The sequence below is a fragment of the Vigna unguiculata genome, chromosome 4, assembly GCF_037176805.1.
Source record: "Vigna unguiculata cultivar grain cowpea cultivar isolate G323 ecotype 2 chromosome 4, ASM3717680v1, whole genome shotgun sequence".
In the NCBI taxonomy this organism is placed as follows: Eukaryota; Viridiplantae; Streptophyta; class Magnoliopsida; order Fabales; family Fabaceae; genus Vigna; species Vigna unguiculata.
In genome coordinates, this window is record NC_140795.1 from 18,693,906 (window position 1) to 18,716,415 (window position 22,510).

General features: G+C 35.3%; 1 protein-coding gene and 1 pseudogene across 1 annotated transcript; both read right to left on the minus strand.

Moving 5' to 3' along the window:
* Positions 1-238: 238 nt before the first annotated feature.
* Positions 239-1,414, minus strand: LOC114171266 (agamous-like MADS-box protein AGL103). Its single transcript, XM_028056404.1, has 2 exons — positions 1,306-1,414; positions 239-1,202 (listed from the first exon to the last, which is right to left on the minus strand). The coding sequence occupies exon 2, from the start codon at positions 1,197-1,199 to the stop codon at positions 384-386; it is 816 nt and encodes a 271-aa protein (XP_027912205.1). The 5' UTR covers positions 1,200-1,202; positions 1,306-1,414; the 3' UTR covers positions 239-383.
* A 1,626-nt stretch (positions 1,415-3,040) lies between these two features.
* On the minus strand, positions 3,041-11,730 carry LOC146886895 (uncharacterized; annotated as a pseudogene).
* Positions 11,731-22,510: the final 10,780 nt, after the last annotated feature.

Sequence of the window (22,510 nt, forward strand, 5' to 3'; positions counted from 1 at the left end):
GTTCGTTAAGTTTTAGAAAATTGTTCCCTCGTACAAGATAAGATAAGGACGCGCGCTATATGAGAAAAAGAACATCTACGCTGTATGAGAAAAAGAAGATCAAGAACAAGAATAATTCACATAGTCTACTAAAATTATTTTTGAACGAAATTTGGATAATCTTTTTAAACCACGAATAGTTAGAGAAAAACAAAATCGTACGGGGCATATGATAGATACTCTGAATGAACAGAACATATGAAAGTAAAATTCTGCACTTTTTACTGCAATTAAGATGAAACGTACATTACCTAAACAAAGCAGCATGAACTAAGAAGATGCCAAAAACTAATTTAGTGTTAAAGAAAGACGACATATGGTATAACAATAACACAAAACCAAGTTCAGTAAAAAGAAAGCATGCTATAGTAATTGGTTTGATTTTGATATTGAGCAGAAATGGTTGGCAAGAGAGATTGATGAGGAAGATGACATGGTTGATAAGACGAATCACAATTAGAAAGTTCCCAAATCAATTCCTCAAACTCCAACTCACTGAGTTGATTGGTTGAATTCAGTGGCACATCTACTGCTTCATAATTCTTATCATAAAGTTCCATAAAATCTTGAAGCAGTGGTTGGCTTTGAGAGATGTTTTCCTGAGGCATGTTTGGCACAAAACTAAACCCACCCTCTTCCATGTTTCTCAACAAATAACTATTTTCATCGAAATTCTGCATCAGATTGGGTACATTCTTGTTCTTCAACAATTTAATTCCCTCATCACAGGCTTGAATTTTGGCATCCACATGAGCACAGAAGGCCCTCAATTCATCCTCTTCCATGTTCACGAAACTTGGATCCCAAGTTGGGTACTTGATGCTGCTGATTTCTTTATGAACTTTGGAAATCTCAGCTTCAATCATGTTCTTTCTGTTCTCAAAAAACTCTTGAATACCGTAAGTCTTGTGAGGTCTCCCATTCTTTAATTGAGTTTCATAGTACTTTTGAATCATCGAATGTATTTCTATAGGGTTTTGGGGCGAAGTCACTGCTTCAACATCACCATCATCATCATACACAATCAAACACTGCTCACCACCGCACCTCTTCGAAAATTCCCACATTTTCTTCATCAGTCCTCTCTTTCTTCGCGCCAAAGTTGTCTTGCGACATCTTTCACTCGAGATCTGTTTTAAGGTTACTCTTGCACGACCCATTTTCTGCAAAACAACACATACCAAAAACAATCAATACCAACCAATAAAACTCAACGGTGTAAAACACACAAGACTTCAACAATACTTTAGTTTCTTGAAACTATACCTGGCAAAAGCCAAAAGGGAGAACCAAAGGAGAAACTGAAATGGAAAAGCCTGAGGGAGAACAGTGAATAAAAAGGTTTACGTTGGTCTCTTTTTATTTCTTATTTTTGTCTCTTCTCAATCACAATCAAACATTTTCAACAAATTAAATCTGTTTCAAATATTTAATGCATAACGACAAATATAAGTTTTGTAACTACTAACTTTATATAAATTAATTGTAATTAGACCATACAAATCTTCATGGAAATATATCATTAATTATCATCCATCAATTAGTTAGCTTGAAATTAATGAATAACAACAAATTTTTATAAATTGACTCGTTGAAATCAAATTTAGATTAAAATGCTTAAGATGCCATCATTAATGCAACAAGAAAAATATTATTGTATGAATTATTAGACTTTTCTGCATTAATTATTTATATTTCTTTTAACATATCATAGCAAATCAAATAAATTCTCTATCTTTTGTCTCTTTCTCCTCATCTAAATCTTTATCTTTGTTTTTTCCGTATAGCAAAAAGGAATTTCTGTACAATACAACTAAACAACTCATAACCCGTACTCAAAAAATGAATGAATTAATTAATTGACTTTATACATATTTATATTTTAGTTTCAAGAACTAACCTTAACAAATAATAAATCAAAGTTAACAATATAATATATATTATTGTAATTATTATGAAATTTAACAATTAACTACATTATTTATTAAATAATCATTTTAAAATTTGTGATTATTTAAAAGAAGTCTATCATTTGTTAGATTTGTTAGATGTACTCTGTTCTGAATCATTCTAACTTGTTATCCGATATTGCCTCGTGTCTTCTCATGTGTGTGTGATGTGACAAGTAACTAAATGTTGCTTGAGCACTTGCGGCTGTTTTTGTTTGGTGAAAAAAGTCTTCTTGCCCTAATTATAAATAATTACTTATAGAGAAGAATGTGTTAGAAAAAAATAATGATAAAGCATAAACAATATAGAAATATGGATAAAAGAGATGATCAAGTCAGATTGTTCTTATAACAAACAATAACAATATAAAGATAATGTAAATATGTAAATGAGATAAGGATAGAGTAAGCCTGGGTTGAGGCACGCTGAGCGCTATCCTTAGAGAGAAAATGCTCCTATTGTACAAGACAATACTCAATATTATGCGCTCCTCCCCCAAGATACAACAACCCGTCAGATCGATCGAGTGCAGCGAAGGATCTCTGAATCTTATGAACACCACTATTTTTAAGAGATAATATAGAGAAGGAAAAGAAAAACACTATTGAGAGGAAGAACTCTAGTGTTTGTTGTGTGTCTATTCCTTATGAAACTAGGTGGTATTTATAGGTGAGAAAAGGAGACACAAGAGTAAATGGCCATCAAACTGATTTAAACCAAAAATAATTTCAAATCAATGAAAAGAATAAAAACTGTTTATACAGAAATAGAATTTAACTCTGCAATTAACATTGTATTAAAACTCCAGTAACAACAATATTTTATTTTATTTATTTTTTAAATTATATTAATATTTCTAACAATAATAATAATACATATACCTCAACCTTATTATTGTCACAATTTATAGTACACCTCGCCATAGGAATGAGACATAACATTTAATCAAATCAATTGGTGTACTTTAGTCAACAAACAACTTTGTTGTTACCCATTGAACTCCATTCCATGGGATCGCCATTCATATGGAGATGGGTGTCCATTGTTGCAACTAATTTATGGGCTTTAGTCCCATTCCCCTCGACGACTCAAGTACTTGTTGACGCGTCAACCCTTTGGTAAGCGGATCCGCAATATTTCTTTCTGACCTGACAAAGTCAAGAGAAATAATACCATTAGTAATTAAGTTTCTAATAGATTTATGTCTCACTCTGAGATGCCTTCTTTTTTTATTAAAGTTTTTGCTAGAAACTTTAGATATGGCAGCTTGACTATCACAATGCATTGAAATAGGAGGTATGGGTTTATTTAACAATGGTAAATCATATAGAAATTTTTTAATAAACTTTGCCTCAGCAGTAGCAGTATCTAAAGCAATAATCTCTACTTCCATGGTAGATCGTGAAATAATAGATTGTTTAGCAGATTTCCATGATACTGCACCTCCACCCAAAGTAAAAACATAACTAGTGGTTGACTTTGTTTCATCAGAATCATAAATCCAATTTGCATCACTATATCCTTCAATAGCAGCAGGAAATTTTGTATAGTGAATTCCATAATTAATGGTTCCTTTCAAATATTTAAACACCCGTTCTAATGCAGTCCAATGAGAATGATCAGGATTATGTGTATATTTCCCTAATCTACCAACTGCATATGCAATATCAGGTCTAGAGAAATTTGTCAAATGTAATAAGGAACCAATAATTTGAGAATATTTATGAGAAGAAATGCCTTCACCTAAATTTTTCTTTAGTTCAATAGATGGGTCAAAAGGCATTAAAACAGGTTTCACATCAGAATAATTAAATTTCTTCAATAATTTCTCAACATAATGAGACTGCATTAACATAATATCACCATCTTTTTGTAAAATCTTAATACCCAAAATAACATCTATAGGACTAAGGTCTTTCATAACAAAATTACTGGACAACATATGTTTCACATCATTTATAACATCTATGTTGGTACCAAATATTAATGTCATCTACATACAAGCATAAAATAGCATAAACACCATCATCATATTGTTTTACATACACACATTTATCACTATTATTAATATGAAAACCATATGAAATAATAACTTCATCAAATTTTTCATGCCATTGCTTTGGTGCTTGTTTTAAACCATATAAAGACTTAACAAGTTTACACACTTTATTTTCTTTCCCTGACTCAATAAAGCCCTCAGGTTGTTTCATATATATTTCCTCTTCCAAATCACCATTTAAAAATGCAGTTTTAACATCCATTTGATGATTTTGTAAATTAAAAATGCAAGCAAGAGCAATCAAAACTCTAATGGTAGTGATTTTTGAAACAGGTGAATATGTATCAAAGAAATCTACACCTTCTACTTGTTGGCAACCAATAACAACAAGTCTTGCCTTAAATTTATCTACAGACCCATCAGTCCTTAATTTTTTCCTAAAAATCCATTTACATCCAATACTTCTACAACCAGGAGGAAGATCAGTTAAAAACCAAGTTTTATTTTCTTTAAGTGAATTCATTTCATTATTAATAGCTTCTTTCCAAAAAGGAGCATCAATAGATCTCATTGCTTCACCAAAAGTTTTAGGATCATCTTCAAGCATAAAAGAATAAAAGTCTGGTCCAAAATCTTTAGCTTTTCTTTTTCTTTTACTCTTTCTTGACTCATTTTGAATACTTTTATTACCATTTTCACTTGAAGGAAAAACAGAACTAAAACCACCACAAATAACATTACCACCAGAAGGCAAACCAAAAGTAGAAGTATCATAAATAGTTTTAGTCATTTTATTTTTTAAAGGAAAAACATTTTCAAAGAAAATTACATCTCTAGATTCCATAATAGTATTATTAGAGATTTCATTCACTTCAGAATTAATAACCAAAAATCTATAAGTGGTGCTATTCAGAGAGTAACCAATAAAAACACAATCAATTGTTTTAATTCCTAATTTTCTTTTCTTATTAGGTGGTATATTAACCTTTGCAAGACACCCCCACACTTTAAAATATTTTAGTAAAGGTTCTCTTTGCTTCCATAACTCATAAGGAGTTTTATCACAATCTTTATAAGGAATTATATTGAGAATATAACAAACTGAATATAAAGCTTCACCCCACATATTTTTTGGCAAACCAGAACTTGTAAGCATAACATTCACCATATCAAGCAAAGTTCTATTTTTTCTTCCAGCTACACCATTAGATTGAGGACTATAGGGTGGTGTTGTTTCATGAATAATACCACGAGTTTCACAAAAAGCATTCATTTCTAAAGATGTATATTCACCCCCTCTATCAGAACGAAGGATTTTAATTATTCTTTCTAATTGATTTTCTACCTCAAATTTATATATTTTGAATTTTTCAGAAAATTCATGTTTGTGGTTTATTAAATACACATAACACTATTTAGAGAAATCATCAATAAAAGTAATAAAATATCTTTTACCACCACGTGTTAAAACATCATTACTATCACATACATCACTATGTATCAATTCAAGTAGATTAGTTTTCTTTTTCATGCATGTATGGAAACCTTTTCTTGGTTGCTTTGATTGAACACATATTTCACATTTTTTTCTTCAAATCAATAGAATATTTAGGAATAAGATTAAGAGACATCATTCTTCTAATAGAATTTAAATTTATATGGCCTAGTCTAGCATGCCACATATCACAACTTTCAACATTGGTAATAGTCAATGAAGAATTATCATATATTTTATTAGAAGAAAAAGGCATAAGACTTAATTTAAACAAACCATCACAAATATATCCTTTACCAATAAAAACACCATGTTTAGTAATAACAACTCTATTGGACTCAAAAACAACTTTGTAACCTTGTTGTACTAACAAAGAATTACTTATGAGGTTTTTTCTAATTTCAGAAACATGAAAGACTCCATTTAAAATAAGATAATTTCTAGAAGACAACTCTAATTTCACTTGACCCACTCCTAGAACATGTGCAATGCTCCCATTTCCCATACTCACGGTACATGTGCTTGTTTCCTGATATAGAGAAAATAATTTTTTATTAGCACACACATGAACATTAGCACCAGAGTCTATAAACCAATCGTTTGAGTTAAAAACATAATTTAACTCAGGGCTAGTGACATGGTACCTTTCAGATGGGAAATCAGAGGCAACACCCATAGTAATAGTATTAGCTTCAGGTTTGGAATTAAACACAGGTTGGCGACGACGCTAAATGTAAGACCCGTGAAAATTAATTAATTAAATATTTAACTAATTAATAAATGCGGGTAGAAAGCGCCTTTATGGCATTAACTATTGTTTAATGTGACGTGGAAAAGTGCTAGCTCATATGGTTGAGAGTACTTTGATTGTGTGAGAGAACTTGGGTTCGAGTCCTATGTATGCCAATTATGTGTAGTTGTTTTATTATTGATTTTAAAGATATGTATGAGTATGTGATTGGTATTGTAAACTTATGTTGATTTGTGTGTATCACCAAATGGGATTTGGTATAGTGGTTGTGCTTTGGCCTTATGAGTGGAAGGTCATGGGTTCAAACCTTGGTGGGCAAAGAATAAGCTTTATTTTTGCAGGCACCTATAAAAGCCAAAACTTAGGAAAAGGGAAAGGTTTTGGGCATTGTGGTGGACTGCTATAGTGAGAAGCACAAATTTGAGAGTGTGAGAAGAGTTGTGAGTGTGCAAGGGCTAGACCAAGAGGGAGAGTGCGAATCAAGGATTTCCTCATCTCAATTTTTGATCACTAATTCTAGGTTAGGGGTGCTGAGATTTCGTGTACATCAATATTGCTTAGGTTTCTGCGTTTTGTTCTTAAATTGGATTTCTGTGTGGTGTGAATTGGTTTGATATGCATTGAAATTGAGAAATTGTGAATGGGTTGTGGGGTGAAAAGTCTTGTTGGTATGAAATAAGAACCTGATGGGGGTTTTGGTATTGTAATTTTGATGTGAGGTCAAATCCTGTATTTTGGACATTCCAACATGTTTACATGGCGTTTTATGAATTGGTTGATGACTTAGAACGAATGAAAAGGGATTGAGTGTAAATTGACATTGTTTTGGTGTTTTTGGTGTATGGGCAGTGGCGAAACTCTGCAAGTTTCGCCCAAGCGACTCCTTCTCGCCTAGGCGAGAGTTGTAGGAGTCCATTACGCATTCAGAGTCGAGCAGTTTGCTCAGATGACCAAAGTGGGGTTTGGGCGAAACACGTTCTCGCTTAGGCGAGATTGGCTCGCCTAAGCGAGATCACGATGAAATTTGTACCATTTTGAGCACGATATCTCGCCCAGGCGAGAGGTTTAGAGTCTTGAGCGACTGACACTCTCGCCTAGGCGAGAGTGGCTCGCCTAAGCGAGTCCACGAAGTGTGATCTTGTGTATTTGGTTGGATACTCGTCTAGGCGAGGTTTGTGAGATGTTTTGGGCGAATGTGTGGCTCGCCCAAGTGAGAGGATCATGCCTAAGCGAGAATACATGGTGAGGTTGTTGTTTTAAGCTCGCTCAGGCGAGGTAAATTAGCCTAAGCAAGGCTGAGGGCTTAGCTTGGGCGAGGGTCCCTAGCTTAAGCGAGTTTATGTGAAATTCCATGTTTGTGTGTTCTTGTGTGTATGATTTGGCTAATTTATCTTAGGTATAGGATGTTTATGCATGTGGTGTGATGTTTGGGCTTAAAGGACTAAGTCCATTAGGGGTCTGGGATGTGCTCGGTGGGTGGACACATGATGGGCATGGAACTGGTTGAGTTCCCTTCGGCTACTAATGGGTGAGGAGTCCTTAGTATGGTGATTGCATGTGTCGGGCACACGATAGGCAAGGAACTGTGATGTTCCCGTCGACTACTATTGGGCGAGGAGTCCATCGTATGATGATTGCGTGCGTGCCAGGGTCCAAGTTATGAGACTTGGATGTTTATACTACAAGCGAGGAGTCTGTAGGGCAGGACTATGAGCGGGAGGCTCATAGGGTTGAACCACGAATGAGTTAGTTTCGTGGGAGCACAAGGAAGTCCCAAGACCTAGTTCATGCATATGACTCATGAAGGACTATGAGGTCATGGTTGGGTGATTTGGAAATTATGAGTTTGGTACTTACGTTGTTTTGGGTTGGGAAACATGTTTATTTCATATATTTGTTTATATTTTATTGTGCGTAGCTCACCCTATCTGTGTGTGTGGCGATGATCGGATATCTTGTTATCCGGGAGCAGATTGTAACATCCCTAAGGAATGTTACTTATTTTAAATAAATAAGTTTTCCAATTCAAATAAATACCACATTAATTATAACCATTTCCCAAAAACGCGAAAAATTTAAAACCATAATTAGTACTATACATAATCCGAATATACCATAACATTATTTACAAATGATATTAAAATTTATCATAGAAAATATTTACATAAAAAATAAACAGTAGAGTTTCTTTCAAAATCCCAAGTGGCCCCTACTCTCCGTCTCTAAGCAGCTCCTGGCTCACCTGTCACATCATCTGCTCCCGGATAACAAATTATCCAATCATCGCCATACACACACAGATAGGGTGAGCTATGCACAATGAAACATAAACAGATATATGTGAAATAAATATGCTTCCCCACCCAAAACAATATTAGTACAAACTCAAAATTTCCAAATCACCCAACCATGACCTCATAGTCCTTCATGAGTCATATGCATGAACTAGGTCTTAGGACTTCCTTGTGCTCCCACGAAACTAACTCATTTGTGGTCCAACCCTATGAGCCTATCTCGCTCATAGTCCTGCCCTACAGACTCCTCGTCTGTAGTAAAACATCCAAGTCTCATACTTGGACCCTGGCACGCACGCAATGACCATACTATGGACTCCTCGCCCAATAGTAGCCGACAGGAACATCACAGTTCCTTGCCCATCGTGCGCCCGACACATGCAATCACCATACCAAGGACTCCTCGCCCATTGGTAGCCGACAGGAACTCAACCGATTCCATGCCCATCATGTGTCCAATCACCGAGCACATCCCAAACCCCTATTGGACTTAGTCCTTCAAGCCCAAACATTACACCACATGCATATACAATCTATCCTTATGGTAAACAACCAAAACACACTCACAAACACATAGAAATACAATAGTTCATATAAACTCGCTTAGACTAGGAACCCCTCGCCCAAGCTAAGCCCTCTGCTTCGCTTAGGCTAGTTCGCCTCGCCTGGGCGAGCTTTAGGCAATCCCAATTACACGTTATCTCGCTTAGGCGAGATTCCCTCGCCTGGGCGAGTTGCACCATCGCTCAAAGCAACAACGTTCCCTCGCCTAGACGAGGAACCACTTAACCACGTCATTTCATATCGCAACCTCGCTCAGGCGAATATCCCTCGCTTGAGCGAGACAGAGTCGCTCAAAACACCAATTCTTCTCGCCTGGGCGAGATATCACGCTCAAAAGCGCTCAAGTTTCCTCGCGACCTTGCTTAGGCGAGCTGTCCCTCGCCTGAGCGAGACTCAGTCGCTCAACACCAAACCAAAGTCGTCTGGGCGAGCAACGCGACCCCAAACCAGACGTGAGGTTCTGCAACTCTCGCCTAGACGAGATAGACTCGCTTGGGTGAGACTTATAGAGTTCCCTCACTGTCACACACGGATTTTACCCAAAACAATGTCAAATCATACCCAAAAACATACCACAAAACATGCAATCGATACCAATGTAATTGTAATGTCAATTAGCACCCAGAACCATACTTTTCACACAAAATTGACAACCACATTCGAAATACAATCCCCAATAACCTGAAAGGTCAAAATCCTCCTCCCATAACATATTACCCACACATGATTATGCATCCAAACTCAAATACCCCAAATTCCCATTCACAATACATCAAGTACGAATTTTTCCCAATTAAACAGGACCCAATTGGAACTCAAATTCATAACACAGAACAAATTTTCGACATACACAAAGTACAACTCCCCTGACCTGGATTATTGGATTAAATTTTGAGAAGATTCGCACTCTCCCTCTTGGTTCAGCCCTTGCACACTCACAACTCTTCTCACACTCTCCAATTCGTGCTTCTCACTACAATTGCCAAAACCCTTCCCTTTGCCTAATTTTTGGCTTTTATAGTTGCCTTTAAAATGGGTTATAAAAATAAAATGGGATTGGCTTTAGTGTGGGCTTAATGGCTATTCAAGTCCCTTAGTGAGTGATTTTTCAGCACCTACTGGTTACCCTTCTGCTAGGTTTTCTTTACCCCTTCACATTCATGCCACATCTAATAATTAGCAAAAATAAAGCTTATGAGGCCATAGCACAACCACTATACCAAATCCCATTTGGTGATACCCTCCAATAAAAAACAGCTTACATCATCAATCCCATACTCATACATTTATAAAAAGGTAATAATAAAATAGCCACACATAACTGACATACATAGGACTCGAACCCAAGTCCTCTCACACAACCAAAGTACTCTCAACCACATGAACTAGTACTTTTCCACATCACATTAAACCACAATTAATGCCATAAAGGCGCCTCCTACCCGTATTTATTAATTAATTAATTATTTAATTAATTAATTTTTCCCGGGTCTTACATAAATGATGTGATAGGTGGGCCAGGAGATGCATAGACTCGGAGCAGGGGCTAGCTTGGGATTTTTGTATATATATATATATGTAATATTTTAGTTTTGAGATAATTATGTAATCATTTCAGGAGCCATTAAATTTTATTTCAGTTTTATGAGTATGGACTCCTAGTTTATGACAGTGATATTAAAGTTTTAAATTTCCCGTGTTTTTGGAAAATGGTTTTAATAAATGCGTTCTTTATTTTATCTTGGATTTTATTTATTAAATTTTCATAATATTCCTTAGGGATGTTACACTGAAAGCAATTTTTTGCTAGATGATTAGTTTGCCCACAAACAAAACAAAACATCTCATTCCCCATATTTTTATCTTTATTTTTATTGTTGTTATAAGAAAAGTTGTTCTTTGGTTCAGAGAAAGAAGGATTTTTCGTAAACTTATTTTTATTAAAACCATGTCTTTTGAATTGTTTAGGATTAGGCTTGTAAGAGTTCTCAGATTTATTAGAGTTCTCAACAAAAAAGGCTTTAGACTGAGAATTTTGAACAGAATTTTGAGAAAAACGATGTTTTTCCTCAATACGAAGACACACAAGAAAATCATCAAAAGAGAAATTTGCGGGCTTATGTTTTAATCTTCGAGCACAATCAGACCAAGAAGGAGGCAACTTAGAGATCAAAAGAGCCACAAGCATAATGTCTGGTAAAATAATATTTTTTAATTTCATGTCATAGACAATATTTTCAAACTCATGAATTTGATCAGAAATGAGTTTATTATCAACCATTTGAAATTCAATAACTTTTTCACAAGAATATCTAGATAAACCTTTTTCTGCAGATCCATATTTAAGTTCAAGTGCTTCCCATAACTCAATAGCAGTTTTGGTGTGGCAAAATATTTTATAAATATTATCAGACAAAGCACTTAAAATATGTCCATGACATAAAATATCTTTATCAGAAGTATCAGAAGAAGAAGAATCACTTAATATGATAGAAGAATCAGTAGCTTTAGAAATCACAGAAAATAATCCTATTTCAGTGAGCCAAAACCTCATCTGTTATTGCCAACAAAAAAATTTTTCACCTGTAAACTTTTCAGGCTTACTTGAGAGTGACTTAATCATATCCATGGCAAACATAATAAGGAAAAAAAATTTATATATATTTTTTATAATTAAATTTTCTCTCTAAGAATGTTAGAAAAAAAATAATGATAAACCACAAACAATATAGAAATATGGATAAAAGAGATGATCAAGTCAAATTGTTCTTATAACAAACAATAACAATATAAAGATAATGTAATTATGTAAATGAGATAAGGATAGAGTAAGTCTAGGTTGAGGCACGCTGAGCGCTATCCTTAGAGAGAAAACGCCCCCACTGCACAGGGCAATACTCAATATTATGCGCTCCTCCCCCAAGATACAACAACCCGTCAGATCGATCGAGTGCATCGAAGGATCTCTGAACCTTATGAACACCATTGTTTTTAAGAGATAATATAGAGAAGGAAAAGAAAATCACTTTTGAGAGGAAGAACTCTAGTGTTTGTTGTGTGTCTATTCCTTATGAAACTAGGTGGTATTTATAGGTGAGAAAAGGAGACACAAGAGTAAATGGCCATCAAACTGATTTAAACAAAAAATAATTTCAAATCAATGAAAAGAATAAAAACTATTTATACATAAATAGAATTTAACTCTGGAATTAACATTGTAGTAAAACCCCAGTAACAACAATATTTTATTTTAATTTTTTTTAAATTATATTAATATTTCTAACAGAATGGTGTTCATTGAAGATGAAACACAAACAAAGAGAATAAAATTCTCAAACTCTCATTTGAATAGCCAGTCTGACTTTACAATAGTACACATATGTCAGCATGGATGAAATAAAATGTGAATACACAGTGCAAAGCATGGTAGATGAACAACACCTATATAGAGGTAAGTAGCACTGTTCCAAACCCAAAGGATTCCAACCACTTTTAGTAGTCACCAACATTAATACCATAAAAATCTTCAAAATGCACCCTTAAGTAAAACAAATGGAACCGGAGGAAACACAACAAATCCTAAAACAATATTACATGAGGCCCTTGGTAAGGTTCTCCAGGTCCTAGCTTGAATATCAAGCTTCAATGGTCTAGCCAATAGACAAATTGGGACAATAATTAAAGCCCTAATTTCTGCACTAGCGAAGTTAATGAATTAGAGACAAGACGATGAATGTTGTTGATATAGTTACAGACTTTAAGCTAGCCCACTTGTTTTTCCCAAGTTGAGATGCAGATGCTTTGAAAATTGGACAACCCAAGATCAAGTATAAAATCGGCAAGCTAAAAACTGATAGAAAACCCCATGATACAAAGTTCATCGTTAGGGTGGTATTGGGTACTTGACTTAGGAAAAATGGGAGTAAGGAGACAATAACATGTTAGGTTTACACAAGGGTTTTACTGGAGAGATACAACACCAATGAAACTTGAGCCCAACCACATAAGACATTGACACCACTCTCAAACCAAAACCTTAAGGCAATGAGTTTATGAGTCTTTATCCTTATATAATGCTCAACTTTCTCATTTATAGCCAATGTGGTTGATATGCTTGAGACTCAAGTTAATGAACCAACTGAGGTAACTCCTCCTAAACCACCTGTAGAGCCTCTTTTGAGAAGATCTGCTAGAGAAAGACATCCTTCACAAAAATATTCCCATCATGAGTTTGTGTTGTTGACTGATGGCGAAGAGCCTAAAAGTTATGAAGAAGCTATGTTGCATGAAGAGATGAAATCATTGCATGAGAATCATAATTTTGAATTGGTGAAACTATATTTTCACCCGTGATTAAAATGTCTTCAATCAGAGTTGAACTTGGCTTGGCAACAAGTTTAAATTTAGAAATTGACCAACTTGATGTGAAAATAGCCTTCTTTCAAACGGTGACTTGGAGGAAGAGATTTATATGGTACAATTTGAAGATTTTGCAATCAAAGGTAAAGAAAATTTTGTTTGTAGATTGAGAAAGAGTTTGTATGGGCTCAAACAAGCTCCAAGGTAATGATATAGAAAATTTGATTCCTTCATGATGGATCACAGGTATGATAAAACTTTTTCTAATCATTGTGTTTTTGTGAAGAAATTTCCTGGTGGAAAATATATTATTCTCTTGCTCTATGTTGATGACATGTTGATTGTTGGTCATGATAAAAATGACATTCAAAGTCTTAAAAGAGAGTTGAGCAAGTCATTTGCAATGAAGGGTTTGGTTCCTACAAAACAAATCCTTGGCATGAAAATTGTTCGTGATAGGAAGAATGGAAAATTGTGGCTATCCCAGCAAAAATATATTGAAAAGGTATTAGATAGATTTAATGTGAAAAATTCTAAGCCTCTTAGCACTCCACTTGCAGGTCACTTTAGGTTGAGCTCAAAGGATTATCCTATAAATGAGTATGAGAAAGAAGAAATGCAGAAGATTCCATATTCATTTCCAGTTGGTAGCTTGATGTATGTCATGGTGTGTACAAGGCCAAACATTGCTCATGAGGTTGGTGTTGTGAGTCATTTTCTTGCTAATCCTAGAAAAGAGCATTGACAAGCTATGAAATGGATACTTAAGTATCTCAAAGGTACTTCTAGAGTTTGTTTATGCTTTAGAAGCGGTAAGCCTGTGTTGAATGGTTACACAGATGCAAACATGGCTGGTGATGTGGATTCTAGAAAATCTACTTCTGGCTATATGATGACTTTTGTAGGGGGAGCAGTGTCATGGCAATCTAGACTACAAAAATGTGTTGTTCTATCTTCTACAGAGGTAGGATATATTGTTGTTATCGAAGCTTCTAAGAAGCTCTTGTGGATACAAAAATTCCTATAAGATTTGGGTTATCATAAGAAAAATATTTGTATTATGATAGTTAAAGTGCAATGCATCTTAGTAAGAACTCAACTTTTCATTCAAGGTCAAAGCATATTGAAGTCCGATATCATTGGATACAAGATGCATTATAGATGAAGCAATTATCATTGGAGAAAATTCATACTGATGAGAATTGGTCAGATATGATGACAAAGATCTTACTTGCAAGAAATTATGCTATATGTAAGGATAAAGCCAATTTGGTTGACTAAAACCCCAATTAATTGGTGAGGGGGAGATTTTTTAGGTGGGTCACCAATTTATTGGGCCCACATAAATTTATTTAAGAAAAATGAGAAGTAGGTTTTTTTATGGGCTCCGAACCCATTATGCAATTTAAATATGCAACCCTTGCATCAGGTTTGTTATGAGAGATTGTGGTTCTATATATATGACATAAGTCTTACACATATAAGACATTTGACATCACTTTTACCCCAAAACCTTAAGGTGATGTGGTTATGGGCCTTTCATCTTATATAGTGTTTAACTTTGTCTATTCTATCCAATGTAGGACTTTGACTCATACTTGGACTATTCCCAACAATCTCCCCTCAAGGGTGAATTTTTTTTTCTTTTTTTCATATGGTATATTTCCCCTCAGGTGTATGGTGGCCCCCTTTTTGGTTATGGTTATGCGGTCAGTCACTTCGGTAACCCCTTTTTTGTGTTATAGTTATGCGGTCAATCACTCTGAACCATTCGCTCTGATACCACTTGTTAGGATCAAGCGCTTACCACTAGGCCAAAAGCTATCACCATTAGTCAGGGCACGACTCTTTTTACTTAAGAGTGTAACAGTTCAAACGCCATGATTCGATTGTGACCCAACCCACTTAGCCTCCGCCACGGGACAATTGATGCTACTTGCAACAAGCTCCTGCTGCTTTTGAAAAAATCTCCTACTATTTCTCTAAATTGAGATTCCCAAGAAGAAAGAGAAACCAAATCTTTTCTGGTGTGGAAGATTAGACAATGCTACAACCACAAAACATACTAAGAAAAATGGCTCTTGATATTATATGAAGAGGTGATATTAATATTATAACTTCTAATGGAAGCGTGTGGACTTTGAATAATGTTAGACATATTCCTACCTGAAAGAGAAACTTAATATCTATAAGGCAATTGGATGATGAAGGGCATTACACCACCTTTGGAGATGGACACTGAAAGGTAATGAAAGGTAATCTTGTTGCTGCTCCTGGAAAGAAGCAAGGATCTCTTTACATGATTGTAGATGAGGATATGATATAAGTTGCAAAAGTTGGCAATAATTCATCTTTGGGCATCAAAGACTTGGGCATATGAGTGAGAAAGGAATGAAGCTCATGGTCTCAAAAGGTAAAATACCTAACTTGAAGCATGTTGATATTGGACCTTGCGAACACTGTATCTTTGGAAAGCAGAAAAAGGTTAGCTTCTCCAAAACAAGTAAGTCGTCTAAAGTTGAAAGACTAGAACTAGTGCATACATATGTTTGGGGGTAGCTCCAATGAAATACCTTGGAGGTTCACAGTATTATGTAACCTTCATCAACGACTCTACAAGAAAGGTATGAGTTTATTTTCTTAAAAATAAATCTTATGTGTTTTATGTGTTTAAAAGGTGGAAAAAGGAGGTTGAGACTCAAACAGGTTTAAAGGTTAAATGTTTGAAGTCTAATAATGGTGGAGAATATGACAGTAATCAATTCAAGGAGTTTTGTTCAGAGAATGGGATCAGAATGATCAAGACAGTTCCAGGAACACCAGAACAAAATGGTGTGCAAAAAGAAGGAACAAAACCTTAAATGAGAGAGCAAGATGTATGAGAATCCAATCAAGATTACCCAAGGTATTTTGGGCAGACGTAATAAGCACAACAACCTATCTCATAAACAGAGGACCATAAGTTCCTTTAGACTATTAGTTACCTGAAGAAGTATGGTCTGGAAATGAGGTAAAAATTTCACATCTGAAAGTTTTTTAGTTGTGTTTCATATATTTTGTTAGACTTTAATAGTAGAAATAAATTGGACCCTAAGGCAAAGTGATGTTATTTCATTCGTTATGGATCTAACATGTATGGCTACATGTTTGGGGATGACTAAAACAAGAAAATTATCACCAGCAACTCCTGAAGTCCTAATTAGAAGATCTAGTAGAACAATTGTAGCATCGCAAATGTATTCTCTTTCATTGCATTACTTGTTGTTGATTGATGCTGGTTAGCTAAAGCATTTTGTTGAGGCTATGTAGGGAGATGAATCTATTAAATGGGGGCTAACAATGGAAGATGAGATAAAGTCTCTTTAGAAGAATAAAACATGGTCTTTAACCAAGATACTAGAAGGAAAGAAGGTTTTGCAAAACAGGTAGGTCTATCGATTAAAAGAACTAGATGGCAGCAAAAGATATAAGGCTAGACTCGTAGTGAAAGGGTTCCAAGAGAGATAAGGAATTGACTTCACAAAAATTTTCTCTCCTATTGTCAATATGACTACCACCAGAGTTATCTTGAGTACAGTAGCTGCAGAAAATCTTCATCTGGAGCAGTTAGATATGAAAACTGCATTGCTACATTGGGATCTTGAGGAAGAAATCTTTATGTCACAACTAAAAAGTTTTGAAGTACAAGGCAAATAGAATCTTGTATGCAAGCTTCATAAAAGTTTGTATGGATTGAAACAAGCACCGAGACAATGGTGTAAGAAGTTTAATGAGTTTATGAGAAACTCATGATTTCACAGATGTGAAGAAGATCATTAATGTTATGTGAAGAAATATGTTGACCACTATATCATTCTTGCCTTGTATGTTGACGACATGTTGATTGTTGGTGCTAATATGGCAAAAATTGACAGGTTGAAGAAACAATTGTCAGAAAATTTTGATGATAAAGACACTGCATTAGGTGGTAATGTTAATCAAACCCCAAGTAAGAGAATTGTTAGTATTATGGTGCTTGATTTATTCCCACATCGCTTAGGATTGTGAGATGTGGTTCTCTATTTTGGCTATATAAGAGACCCTTTGTAAAGCTTGATACACACAAAAAATAAAATACTTTCTATGGTAGTCGTGGATGTAGGCATACACATTGTATGCTGAATCACATTAAATTCTTCGTTTGTTTATTTTTCTCTCCTTTGTTCTTTCCTTTATTGCCTTATTCCTAACAATTGGTATTAGAGTCAAGGTCACGAGTTCGATTCCTAGTGGGCAATTGTTAAGGGGGAGATTGTTGCGGATTGCACAATTGTCCCATAATGGAGGGCAAGTGGGCCAAGTCACAATCCAAGAGTGTGATTCCTAGTAGGACAATTGCTGAGGCGAAGATTATTGCAGGTGCTGTTAATTATCTTGTGGCAAAGGCCAAGTGGGCCGGGTCATACTAGTGCATAATGGGTTTTTTACAGCACCCTATATGCCTCGGTTCACCTGCAAACGAGGCATATGAAGACGCGGTGGCACTTTTGTAATTTTTTCAAACTTTTATGCCTCGGTTGTACTTAGAATCGAGGCATAAATCCCCTAAAATTTATATTTTTCCCGCTGCATTGATATTTTTAAACTGGTGGCAGACTTTTAAGCCTCGAGTCACATCTAACCGAGACAGATAGATGTTTATGCCTCGGGTATATTTTAACCGAGGCATATTTGATTGCTTTTCGAGTGGAATATGCCTCGGGTCACATCTAACTGAGGCAAATAGATGTTTATGCCTCAATTTAAAATCAATTGAGGCAATAAGCCTTCTTAGGGTTTAAAAGAAATTGTGCCACTGTTCGTCTTCTTCGCATGGAGCAGCGACCATTTTTCTTTCTTCCATTTCCGAACGCCATTATTGCAGAACGCAAAGGTTCCTTCTTCCACGTAGCTGCAGTTTCGTCTCTCCACCACCGGTGCATCGTTGAACGGGCCTTCTCCGTCACGCGGGCCTCCTCCATTGTTGTCGTCGCAGAGGTTGCGAAGCCGCCTCCATTTAGGGTTTGAATGGTGGCTAGGGTTTCTGATTTGGGAGAAGGTTGAAGATGATGATGTGGCACACTATGGTTGGTCTAGGTATGTGTACAAGGATCATGACTACGTGTGATGTGTTATTGGGTCAAAAAGTACTGTGTTTTTTTAAATTTGCAATGCACATTAGGCCTCGGTTCCCTCTAGAACCGAGGCAGTAACCCTCACTATGCCTCGGTTCATAACTGAGACATAAACATATCTTTTTTTACCTCGCCCGCATATGCCTCGGGTGTAAAACCGAAGCCAAAAAGCCAAAATAATCGCAACATAATTTCTTCCTTGCACTAGTGTCACAATCGAATCGATCGTAGTGTTTAGGCTTGTGTTGCACTCTTAAATAAAAAGAGTTACACCCTAACTAAGGCTATAACTTTTGACCTAGTGATAAGTGTTGAATCCTAACACAACAACCCCCATAAATGAATCCCCATAAATCAATGACCAAAAGCTTCCTAGCGGAACCCAACCATTTCCACCATTTGGAATGGAATTACATCCTTTTGATAAACTTGAACAGTAAGTTCTTTTTGAAAGCTTCATTGTTGCTTTTGAGCTGCCGTATTCCTAATATACATAAACAAGGTTCGAGATTAGAGTTAAAGAAAGAGAAAATCCCTATAATCATCAACCTCGCTTGAGGACGAAATAGCGCAACGAGTGGAGGACCACCTCCAGAGTACTCTCAGGCTGGCCAGGTCACCTAGGTACTACATGATGCACGTGATCTCGCAGCGGTCCTGACGAGATTCGATGTGGGTCTGCTAGAAAAGGTGAGCGGTCAGATTTTGTAAACATTGTTAAAATGCTAAATCGTTCATAAATGAATTTTTTAATATAAAATTCTACTTTATATTACATAATTACCCATTGTTAATTAATTCTTTTCCATAAATTGATGTTGTATTAAGATTTTGATCCGGATTTTTATTCATAAAATAAAAAATAAAAATTTATTATTCATATGTAGTAAAATTTATAAGTTGTTTCAAAGATAGTTTGTTTTATAGATTTTTAGTCATAAAAACAATTATGTAATGTTATCATTATAATGAATTATCTTTTAAAACAATTATAGACTTCTTTGCAAAAAAATGATTCTGAAAATTAATTTATAGAAAAATTGTAAATATTTTTGTGAATATATTTTCAAAACAAAAATACAAATAATGATTTTTTAATAGTTAAACTTAAATGAAGATACATTTAATAAATGTTTTAGTAGTGAATATAACTAATAAGCATAGTTTAAATAATTGTATAACATTTAAATGGAAAACAAAAGAATAATATTGTGTTCATTAAATGTTATTTATAATTTTAAAAATGTATAATTATTGATTTGGTACCCAATTTTATGGGTTTGTTCAATTTGTACCCAAACTTTTTGGAAGGTTCAATTTGGTATCCTCATTTTTTTAAAGTGGTTCAATTTAGTAACTCCCATTAAATCCCAGTTAACGCCGTTTGTGTAGTGTTGAGGTGACACTGTGCAACAAAAACGTGACAGAAATGTCGTTCAATTAAAATAATGTGGAATCTCCTTTTTGGTGATGAAGAATAATGTGCCCTAATTTGTGGAGGAGGTAGTGGTTTTATCTTCTTTAGCTGAATTGGTGTTTGTAGACGGTAATTAAATGTCAATGGGTCATTCATCTTCTTCTTGCTCTTGTAATTCATGGGGATGCAAAATTAGACCTTCTCCTCTAACAATGGTGGCTCGAGAGGGTTGGGTGAAGCATCCACTTGTAATTGCAGAGTGGTAACTATGCTGAGAATGGCTAGAACCGTTTAGAATGGTGGGAGACAGTTTTGGGGATGCCCTAACTACAAGGTTAGCTATATGATGTTTTTTTATGATTAGTTTATGTTTGGGTTTGCATCTAACTAACTACAAAGTTATTTTTTTGTGTTATTGTTTGTGAACAACAAAGTGGAAGTGAAGCTTCTTATGGGTGTAATTTCTTTAAATGGTGCATTGAAGATGGTGATGACGAAATGAATGCTACTATTGTGAGGTAAAGGTGAAAGATTTATATTCTAGAGAAAGAAGTTAAGGGGTGGAGAAAGTGGGTCAAGTTGTTAATTGGGTTGGTTTGCCTATTGGCTTAGTTAATCTCATTTTAGTGTCTTTGTTGATGTTTCCTTGATGAAGTTTATTGTGTATGTTATTAAGATTAGTAGTTTAAAGTTGTTGGATTTCACTTTATGTGTTTGGAAAGTTAGTTTGTAATATGTAATTTTATGAAATCAGTGAAAATTTGTAGTTATGGAAAATCTGGAGTTAGTTATTCCCATTTGGCAAAGTTTTGTTTTTCTTTTTCTTGTATTTGAAATGTTATATCATATGTAATTTTATGAAATCAGTGAAAATTTTATCAATAGTCGTATAACTTGGCACAAATTAATTCAACAACCAATATGATATAAAGAGGACATTGTTCATAAAAAAATTGTACATGACAAAAGATATCAAAGATAACAAAAGATATAAAAAATATCAAAAGATAACAAAAAATAAAATAAAATAAAACGAGGATAAGCTGGATCATTTATAGAATTAAATTTAATTATTAAGTTTAATTATATAAATTATTCTTTAATTGTATGATCTTTATGTCTCATGTCCTTTTATGCTAAAAGTTGGCAAAATTACAAAAGGGGGTCATTTATAAATGTAAATTACAAAATGGGGTCAGTTGACTAATTCATCATAGGGGTGAAGTCGCTAGGACACTGAACGATATACAAAGTAAAGTCGTTAGGTGACTTAACGGTTTCTTTATAAATTTTGAAAAAGTGAAAACTATTATGTGTAATAACGACTTCTATCCATTAACACAAAAGTGCCTATAACGTCATGTAGTTAATGCCTGCTGGAGAGAACACAAACGTCAAAAATGATCAGTGACATTTTTGTAAATAAAGGGTCACATTTAACGTCTGTCCAACACTACCCCGACGTCGCTTAACGTCGATTTCTCCCTGCCCCGACATCAATCCAGCATAACAGCGGTCTCCCACACGCCCGACGTCACTTGACATATGTTATTTTACTTATCCGACGTCACTTAACATCGGGTAAGCGCATAACCGATGTCCCCTTTGTTATATTGCAGATATGCAACGTGAAACACCATTGTTCTCTTCCCCGCGAGCTCATCTCCACGTTCCGCCGTCCAACGCAACCACCGCAGGTGATTTTTCCACCATGAAACTTGTTGGGTTTTGATTTGTGCACTCATTTAAGCATTTTGAACAGATTGGATTTCGTTTTGGTCTCCATTTCACATAAATGCAGGGTTTTCTTCTCCTTTGCACCATGAAACACATGTGCTACACAATCTTTCAAATAAGAGCAAGCACAAATGACATCTATTTTCTTGAGTTGCTAGATCATTGCAATTGTGTTGTTCATCTAGGCCAAGTTACCTTTTTACTTGAGGACAAGCAAGGTTTTAAGTTTGAGGGAGTTGATAATGTAAACTTTTACCATTATCCAAGTTATATTTTATTAGCAAAATCATCTCTTCCAAAGCTTTTAACCTACTTAATCCTCAATTTTACCTTACTTTTGTAAATAAATACATTTTGGGTTACATTGATCTAAATATACCACTAATCCATATTTTTTTGTGTCTATTTATAGATTGGAAGCTTTGTTCCAAAAGTCCAGACAAATGAGTAACCCAGAACAGTAAGGAGAAGTGCAAAAATGTCAACAGGAAGTGCCTAGCGACACAAAGGCAGCGCCAGGCGCAAGAGGTCGTCAACGTCAGGCGCCAGATAAGCACCAGCCAGGCGCCACTACTGCTCACCGCCTGGCGGGACTTGGACATCGTCAGGCAGTAGATGGAAAGTTTGGCTACTGTTTTGCAGCTAGCGCCTGGCGGTAAGAAGCTTCCGCCAGGCGCTAGTCTCGTTGATGTGGCAAGTTGGCCCTTTTTCTTCTATTTTCAAGAGGGGAAAATCATCTTGGACAGTTTGGA

Excerpts from the sequence above, each read along its gene's own strand:
- LOC114171266 (XM_028056404.1), bottom strand. The coding sequence starts at position 1,199 with ATGGGTCGTGCAAGAGTAACCTTAAAACAGATCTCGAGTGAAAGATGT.